The 9,984-nt window shown below is 40.6% G+C and overlaps 1 protein-coding gene across 2 annotated transcripts in view; it reads right to left on the bottom strand.

The window, feature by feature from the left end:
- Nucleotides 1-2,830: 2,830 nt before the first annotated feature.
- LOC139534330 (adenylate cyclase type 4-like) overlaps nt 2,831-9,984 on the bottom strand; it is a 32,489-nt gene continuing 25,335 nt past the window's right edge. For both annotated transcript variants that reach the window (XM_071333390.1, XM_071333391.1), the window contains exons 24-27: nt 4,830-4,937; nt 4,263-4,377; nt 3,849-3,973; nt 2,831-3,720 (exon numbers count right to left, since the gene is read on the bottom strand). In XM_071333390.1, the coding sequence (XP_071189491.1) occupies nt 3,604-3,720; nt 3,849-3,973; nt 4,263-4,377; nt 4,830-4,937 (465 nt within the window). In that variant the 3' untranslated portion in view covers nt 2,831-3,603. The remainder of the gene's footprint in view (nt 3,721-3,848; nt 3,974-4,262; nt 4,378-4,829; nt 4,938-9,984) is intronic.

Below are 9,984 nucleotides of genomic sequence, written 5' to 3'. Positions count from 1 at the left end.
CAACCCTGCTTAGTTTCAGAAGAAAGCCAGCAGTGGGATGCAGGGTGGTATGCTGCTGACCCAAGATGCAGTGAGGGTTCTGAGTCACTTTGATACAAGAGGAGATTGTTGTTATGGCCCTTTCACACCCCTTTTTGAATTGCTTAAAGACCCGAACAACACACGTAGGCAACTTCAAGTTGTAGTGGTACTACCAAGCCCCATTATGGCTGGATCGATCACAAAATTATGCTGTACTTAACAACACTTTCTCGTGTGAAAAGAAAGCGTAGCTATATTGCTAGCTAGCTACCGAAAACAAAACAACTTACTTGTTTGTCATATGTTTGTATGTAAAAAAAACTTCAAAACCTGTTTCGTCATCCAGGTCTTCTTGAAAAGAGGAATCGTCAGAAGCAGCCATTGTAATCAATTTGATAGCCATCAGTAACATAGCCTCCCGTGTACCTGTAGATACTAGTACCGCCCCCATTTTGAAAAGCCTGCCTTCGAGGGTCGGAAGAAGGAAGCAGGACTCCCGTCAGCCTGTAGTCTTTACAAAGCCAGGGAATATGAGTCAAGTTACATGACCTGCTATATCGTGGCAGACAGGAACAACCATATTTATTCGCTGCTAGCATGATCATGCAATCGGCAAAACACAAAGGCCACAATAATTGCTACAAAACATTACTCCATTAATTGTTTTATAAGACAGCAGGCTCAATCAACCAATGACCTGATTGGCTGAACTTTCCTGGCGTGAAAATTTTAAAAATACAGCTATGGTGCATAATTATGTCTGAAACACCTCTCATCACTAATAATTATGCAGGGAGACTGGAAAAACAGTGTCTAGTGGAGAAGTAACCCTTTCAGTGTTAATTTGTGATTGTATATTCCACTTGATTTGGCAATGTTAACATATCCCATGCAAATATCCCATATCCCATGCAAATGATTAAGAGGGGTTGGGTTAAATGCATTCAGTTGTACAACTGACTAGGTATCCCCCCTTTCCCTTTCCTTTCCCAAATAAAGCCCATTTTAAGAGAGATAGATATAATCACTGTTGAGCATTCCATTTAAAATGGTGTAAAAACTTTGCTAGAGTCATATTGTCTCAGCACAGTAGGGTACAGCAGGGTTAGAGAGATATGCAGACATAGGTTCATTGGGACAGGATTATTGCTTCTCAGCAGGGTGTTGTAGGAGGCGGTAGGACCTTGAGAGCATCATGTCCACTGGATAGGGCTGAGTGGCTGAACTGTGTGAATGGTCCTGTCGGTATTTGTGTGTGTATATATATGAGAGAGAGAGAGAGAGAGAGAGAGAGAGAGAGAGAGAGAGAGAGAGAGAGAGAGAGAGAGAGAGAGAGAGAGAGAGAGAGAGAGAGAGAGAGAGAGAGAGAGAGAGAGAGAGAGAGAGAGAGAGAGAGAGAGAGAGAGAGAGAGAGAGAGAGAGAGAGAGAGAGAGAGAGAGAGAGAGAGAGAGAGAGAGAGAGAGAGAGAGAGAGAGAGAGAGAGAGAGAGAGAGAGAGAGAGAGAGAGAGAGAGAGAGAGAGAGAGAGAGAGAGAGAGAGAGAGAGAGAGAGAGAGAGAGAGAGAGAGAGAGAGAGAGAGAGAGAGAGAGAGAGAGAGAGAGAGAGAGAGAGAGAGAGAGAGAGAGAGAGAGAGAGAGAGAGAGAGAGAGAGAGAGAGAGAGAGAGAGAGAGAGAGAGAGAGAGAGAGAGAGAGAGAGAGAGAGAGAGAGAGAGAGAGAGAGAGAGAGAGAGAGAGAGAGAGAGAGAGAGAGAGAGAGAGAGAGAGAGAGAGAGCGAGCGAGCGAGCGAGCGAGAGAGAGAGAGAGAGAGAGAGAGAGAGAGAAGAAAGGGAAAGAGAGAGAGAGAAGAAAGGGAGAGAAGAGAGAGAGTGTGTGTCGAGGAGGGGGGGACCAAGTAATATTACACTGGTTCCATATCATTGATCATCAACACCCCCACAGTGGGTATGTGCTGATGTAGAATCTTAGTTTGATGATTTTTTCACAGCAGGAAAATAATCCTGCAGCAACAGGAAATGTGAATTATTGTGTGGATTATAATTACTTGATACTTTTGTAAGGGTTGATCAATATTTGGTTAGGGAAAGTCTCACATTTTAAAGTGCTTATCCTGTTGTGTAGGAAATTCCCTGCAACAACAGGGTGATCAAATTAAGATCCTACACCTGTATACATTCAGAGTAGACAATTGTCGCAACAGAAGAGCATAGCCTTTGTCTGCCTTTCAATGAGCGGGAAAGGATGTTGGTGAAATATACCAATGCCAATAAAAATACTTATTTTAACTTACTGTAGGTGGTGTGTACTTCTGAGTAGGAACAAAACAAACAATAAATAATAATACGTTGAATAAATGTTGTTGTTATTTGTTTTCTGTTATTCCATATCCAATTTTGGCACAATAAATAAGAAAACTAGTCTATTTCCGATTTTGTTTAATTTTCAAATTCAGCTGTTTTCTGTTTTTCCACTCTTTTTGTTTTGACTCAAAATATTGAAACGTACACGGGCCAAAGAGGCAAGTGATGATCGGTTCTTTGAGGTCTAGAGATGCCCTGAAAAGTCTATTTTAGCATTTTTGGGAAGTCAATTCAAAATTCAAAATATAGTTTAATATTGAATTCACGTTATCTTGCTTCACCAAACTATCATACGTCTAAATAATTGTTTAAATATGATATATTTCTACATGTCCAGTGCTTCACATGTTCCTGAAACATTATGAGTAAAAGGAAATGCACATATCTTCATGAGCTTACAAAAACATCAATGCAATTTGGTATTTGGTAGCTTACAGAAGCGATTGCGCAACCTTCCACATCTTAGTTTATTTGTGTGCACATTCATATACTGTATGCCCAGGCGTGCTTATAAAGTCGTTCAGAATAGACAAAATATATCAATCTCTTTAAAAACAAAATAAAAAACATTTATCTGAAATTACATTACCAAAAGTTAAATACAGTAAGTTATATTGCATTTTCATGGTATTAAAGTGGTGGCAGATGGATTCAAAAGTGTGAATGCAGCAGTACCTTTGGCAGTGATAGCCTACTGTCAACTACTTCCTCATCCATTTAAATAACATAACAGCCCATACATATTCTTATTATATATAACATCCCTTTTAGGAAACCATTGAAAAGTACACAATCTTGTGTTTCCATGTAGCCTATAATTTCCTAATAAGGAACATTCACTGTCATTGCTTGCATTGAAACCCACTCTGTGTCACTGTCATTAGTAAGAGCATATTCCTAAATGGCTTTGCTTTGTTGTCTGTCATCAAAGATCACACACAGATAGATACAGTAGTTCATGAGTAGTGACAGATTCATTCAAAACACAAGTAATAAATTATCACAAATTGCCTACCAATCAAGTATTTCTTTTTTGACATTCTGTATTTGGTTTAACATATTCATCCAAAGACAACACCTCCTTCCTCCTAATGCAGTGTCCCCGTTCACAGCATTACTGCATGCGAATAAATAAGGACGATTGAGATAGGTCAGAGTTTGATGTGTGGCTAAATGAGTGATGATGATTGGTTGGAGAGGTCAGAACAGAGAAGATGATTGGTCAGTCGGTGTTGATGAAGTAGGTCGTAAGTTCTCCCTTGCCCTTGACGGTGATGACTCCTCTCTTGGTCACACTGAAGCCAAAGGTCTTTACCACCTGCGCTGTTTCCTCGGTCACCTGTAGAGGGAGACAGAACCATTTAACAAGCGCTCTCTCTTTCATTCAAAATGTTTCTCCCCTCTCTCCAACCCTTCACTCTCGCTGTCTCTCCCTCCCCTCTCCATCTCTCTCCATCTCTCTCTCACCTGGATCTTGTCTAGTACTCCGGTGCTGTCCATCCTACTGGCCACGTTCACAGAGTTCCCCCAGATATCATACTGTGGTTTGTGGGCTCCGATCACCCCCGCAATCACTGGACCATGGTTTATCCCTATATAAAGTAAAGGAGATGAAGTGATGAAAAAGTTAGTTGGGAGGGGGAGATGGTTATCAAATCAAGGGAGTTTTGTTGTAAAAGTCTCAATCTCTTTTTGTCGTCCGTTGATTCCGTGCATCCTTTCTCAACCGTATTGAAAGAGAAAGTCCAAGGTCCCTCCTGTCTGACCTTCTTCTCCAATACATTTTGAGAAGCAGGCAAGGAGAGAGGATGCACGTAATTGAGGAAAGATTAATTGAGTCTATATTCTTTCTTGTCCCTCTGGCCATACAGACAGACTCACCGATGCGTAGCTTAAAGCTGTTGAAGGAGTGTTGGTTGATGGACTCCAAGTTGTTCTTCAGAGCGATGGCAAACTCTACCATGCTGCGTACATGGCTGTAGGACACATCACAGTCCTGTTGGTGGAGACAGAGAACACTCAGTCAGAATCAATTGTGAGCTCAGAATTCAGTCTGGTTTAACCAGGCTAAGAGAACACTCAGTAAGAATCAATGGTGAATGCAGCCTTCAGTCTAGGTTTAACCAGGCTATGAGAATACACTGAATCAGAACACTCAGTTAGAATCCATACAGGCAGACAGACTAGAGACCGTGTTTGAATAAATACTTCAGACATGGATTTCCTCCTTCCTAACTTCCAAGAGTTAAGAGCTTTCACTTCATTGATGTGACGATATTTGATTGTGGAAAGCAATAAGATAATAAGTAACCTTTCTTTTGCTTATCCAATCATGTAGAGATCCCTGACTACCTTAGAGAAGGAAGTAAGTAAGGTTGTGTTTTTACCAGTATTTGAACAGGACCCAGTGAGGCAGAACAGAGCTGTATACAATAAGCTACTACCAACCTTTCGCTCGTCCCCTATAGCAGGATTGGTCAGACCAGCAGCTGCCATGTAGGTGCTGCCAATAGTCTTAATCTTCTCCACAGAACAGAACTTTGGCTTAGAGAGAAGCTGTTAGAGAGAGAGAATAGAGGGGGGGCATAGAAAGAGAAAAAGGGTAAGGTTTGGTGACAAGACTAATGGTCAGTTCATTGTTAGATTACCAGTTGAGGAAAGATTCCTGTCCCTTCTTCCCTTCTGAGTAGTTCCAGACCAAGCTCTGAAATGGCCCCCAATTCAAAATTTGTGCATTATATAGGGCGGCTACCCCCAGGGGTACGCACAATGCCGTTGGCGGTTCATCAAATAAAAATATTATTCACATTTTCAAATAGTCCATTTCGATTTTCCAACAAGGCTATACATTTGGGTGATGTTTTTTTCTCGCCTGAGTAGCCTCATTTCACTGCCAAAAATAAAATGAAACCATCTAGTGTTCAGCGAAGTAACAACACAATGTCAAATACAGGCATCCTAGTCAAATAATTAACATCCAATCACATTAATCGTTTCTCTCGTGGGAATTCCACTAACGGTCTGTATTTAGCCAACCGTAGCTGCTGCTCATTCCGTTTGCTCGAAAATGAATAAATGGTTAAAAAGAGTAAGGCCCGCGTCCACAGAGATACATACCAGCAGTATTAGACCTGCACCTGTCGACAACACAAGTTGTTCTGCTTCCACGAGCACATCCAATGCTAGCATCAGTAATTATACATGTGTTGCTAGCCCAGCTAGCATGGACACTGACAGTTGTGAATCTGATGCAGCCGAAGAGCTACTGCCCCTTTACCCGGGAAAGCACCGAACAACAGATAGGGACATTGGACTATCGAAGAGGCCCAAATATGATGATATCTACATTGATTTGGGGTTCACTTATACTGGGAGTGGTGCCTTTCCTCAGCCACGGTGTGTTATATGTGCCAAAGTACTATCTCACAACTCGATGAAACCTTCACTCTTGCGTAGACTTTTAGAAACTAAACATGCCAATTTGAAAAATTGCCACAGGAGTTTTTGGAGTGAGAATTAAGACGACTTTCGAGTAGTAAGACATATATAAAAGCAACAGATACCATTAATAAGAAGGGGCTAGAAGCGTCTTATATGGTGAGCTACCGAGTGGCTAGGACAGGCAGGCCCCTTACTATTGTGGAGGACTTCATTCTTCCTGCTGCCGCAGATATGGCTGGGACAATGCTGGGGGAAAAGGCCCAAAAAACTATACAGACAATGCCTTCATCAAACAACACTGTTTCACAACGCATCAGTGACATGGCAGGAAATGTTTTGAAACAATTACTGCTTCGCATACAAGCCAGTGAATTCTATGCGTTACAGCTGGATGAGTCAACAGACGTAACCGGCCAAGCACAGCTCCTGGTATATGTCCGTTACGTTTATGGGAGGTCAATTAAGGAAGACATTCTCTTCTGCAAACCACTGGAAACCAAGACAACAGTAGAGGATATTTTTAAAGTACTGGATAACTTTGTGACATCAAATGGACTTTGGTGGTCAAGATGTGTTGACATCTGTACTGATGGCGCAAAAGCCATGACAGGGAGACATAGTGGAGTGGTAACGCGCATGTAAGCTGTTGCTCCCGACGCCACTTGGGTACACTGCAGCATCTACCGAGAGGCTCTTGCTGCCAAGGTGATGCCTGACAGCATGAAATACTTTTTGTACAATACAGTGAAAATGGTTAACTTTGTTAAAGCAAGGCCCCTGAACTCTCGTGTATTTTCTGCATTATGCAATGATATGGGTAGGGACCATGTAACGCTTTTACAACATACAGAAGTGCGCTGGTTATCAAGGGGCAAAGTATTGACACGTTTAAAAAAAATTGAGAGACGAGCTTGAAGTTTTCTTTACTGACCATCATTTTCACTTGTCTGTTCGCTTGCATGATGACGAGGTTCTCACACGACTGGCCTATCTGGGTGATGTTTTTTCTGGCCTGAATGACCTGAATCTAGGATTACAGGGACTCTCCGCAACTACAATGGTTCCTCCTTTAAAAGTTGCGAGCTTACGCCGCGGGACTTAGCGGTACCCAGCGTCACGCCTTCATTGCTCCAGACTACCGCAGGGGGGAGTTAGAGCACTCATTATGCATTTGGGTCCCAAGGTTTTTATATGACCAATCAAAATCGAGTGGGTCCAATGACAAATTTCACGTAATGCCACCCGTCGCTGATGACTTTCTTCAGCAAAGCTGTCTGACAAAAACATTATGGTGGATGCAAATGTAAGTAATTATAACGTCATAATGAGTCAAGCAAAACATGTACAATTGAGAGGAATATGCTAGTTAATGTAGAAACAAACGATTGTGCATATTTTTTTGTTATTAAGTAAATTCACGAAAATCGCTGTTTAGCGTTGTTTTTTCCAGTCATATCCAATACCAGGTGTATCAAACTCCATTCTTTGAATGATGCTGTGTCTGCATCTACGTATTACAAATATACACTTGTGTTTACCACTCCTGCGCCTGGGACATCAATGATTACACATTGTAACTCTGCAGTAGACTAGAAACATGATTTAAGTAAAGGCTGATTTGTAATTCATATATACAGAAAAAAACAGTACACTACACTTCCTATGCATATCTAACTCCCTTCATCGGCATTAATCTGAGGAGGTTCTCCCAGCCATGTGGACGATTGAAAACAGGGCAGCAAAGTTTGTTTGTCACCAGAGCGGTTTAGAGCAGATTACTATTTGCCTGTGAATAACCAGACCATACAAACTTGCTATGCTGAATTCTTGACGCACAACTGAAGGTGCTGCTATATCCTGCCAGCACGCCCACAAGCCACTCAGGCGGAGAATGGCGCATGGAAGAGGGCGAGGAACGGGATGGGAGTAACAATCTAGGCTATTTGCTCTGAGACCAGGCATAATAATGTAACAAAACAAGAAGGGAGCAGGTATCGAACCCTCAACACTCTAGCCCGAAGTCCAGCACGCTATCGACTGTACCCAAATGTATTAATTGGGGTTGGGGCGGATTATGGCTAAAATCACTTTATCATTTGGAATCTTTAACAATTGGAAATTATTCGTTTTTCACAAGCGTAGCAGGCTGTGAATTCTGCTAACTACGTTTCTAGGATGGGCTATTAGCTGAACAATAGACTATTCATCCTTTAATAAAGAATTGTCTAATAGCCGAGCTAGGTGTGAACCCCCCCCCCCCACCCCACCCCAACTTGCAACAAATAATTTGTATCTACCTTTCCACATCTACCTACACACATACAGTATCTACCTACACACGGTTAATGTTCCTGAAAAAAAAAATATATACTGTATATATATATTGGTCATGGCTCCCGAGTGGCGCAGTGGTCTAAGGCACTGCATCTCAGTGCAAGAGGCATTACTACAGTCCCTGGTTTGAATACAGACTGTATCACACACGACCATGATTGGGAGTGCCATAGGGAGGTGCACAATTGGCCCAGCGTCATCCGGGGTAGGCCGTCAATGTAATTAAGAATTTGTTCTGACTTGCCTAGTCAAATAAGGGTTACATTTTAAAAACAACTGGCTGCAACCACAGCGCAATCAATAGGAGGGAAACAGTGGCTGGTGCTGAAAATATAGCTAACTTGTTATGCAAGTGTTGCACACCAACAGATGGAGAAAACCTACACCAGTCGAGCAATTAATTTCAACAATAATCTTCTTTACAAACAACAAGAGGGCTTAATTGGAGTCTATTTCTTCGGAGCCTAGACGTATATAAAATAACTTTACTGGCTAAGGTAGGCTATGAGGCTTAACAGCCTAATAAAAGTAGGATTTTTTTATTAGGCCTGCTTACAATTGCAACTGGTCAAAAATGTAGCATCCTACATAAAACAATCATTTAAAGAAAAAAGTCTGCACGTTCCAACTAAAACAATATAAATAATAATGAAAAGCGCACATTTGTAAATCCCAAACTCTAAAAGTAGTCGGAAAGGTAGAAATACAAATTATTTATGACATTGTGGTTACAATAAAGAATATAAACAAGATGCTGTGTTTTTATTTACAGTAGTGATGGACAACTGGAGTCATTTTGAAAACAGTTTTTCAAACACTTGTTTTTCACAGGTGTACTGTAGTACTGTAACAGGTGTACTGTAGTACTGTAACAGGTGTACTGTAGTACTGTAACAGGTGTAGCCCATCATGCAAATGTTTCCTATTAGCAGGACAATAGACTTTTTATAGATTTATTATCCAAATGGAAAAGCATATACTTTACAGTACTGTATTTCTTCATCGGCATCTTTATGCTTTCGTTAATAAAATAATGATAAAAATACTCTTTCAAAATGCTGATGTTTATTTAGTTATGGATCCAGACCGAATTACTATGGGAATAAATATCCCTGAATTACAGAAATATTGGAATAAAGTTGGCCAATGAAGGGAAACAAATTGTTGCCTACTGGAAAATACTCTTTCAAACACAGGGTCACGTTGTACAGTGCCATTATGGCCATTAGCAGGGCTATATTTTGGCCTTTATAAATATTATTTGGGCCTTTATTCAGATTACAATCGCTCACTGTCGTTTAAAAAAAAAAAAAATTGTCTCCAAAATATTGTTATATATAGCCTTCCTGCTATGGACGTCTATTTCAGCACCATTTTGTGCTGCTCTGACACAGTTAAGGAGAAACGAAATTGTTCAATTATAGTCCAAGATATTCTTAAGATATATGTGTTGACTGCATATAAGCAAGTGATGTCTGCTAAATAATCAAGTTATGTATCTCCAGAAATAAATAATTCTAAATAACAAACTGGCTTTATTTACGAATTAGTGAGAATGTCTCACCCCATGTTCAATAATTGCCTTTTTCTCGCTCACTCTAGGTTAAATGAAAACGAAATCTCCAAAATATCGTTACTTTTATTAATTAATTTAGAATGATATAAAATCCACTTAAGATATTCTCAGATATTCTCACAGATCCTAACAGAAAATGCCCCTTAGATATTAATTTAGAATCCTCCAATCCTCTAAATGTAATTACTGGTGTCACGTCATTGAAATAAATATTTTTAGATATACTGTAGGCCTACCATAGGCAAATTAGTC

This window comes from Salvelinus alpinus, chromosome 11, assembly GCF_045679555.1.
Source record: "Salvelinus alpinus chromosome 11, SLU_Salpinus.1, whole genome shotgun sequence".
NCBI lineage: Eukaryota > Metazoa > Chordata > Actinopteri > Salmoniformes > Salmonidae > Salvelinus > Salvelinus alpinus.
Note: the sequence above shows the minus strand (reverse complement) of the source record. Positions and strands in the feature narration are given on the sequence as shown.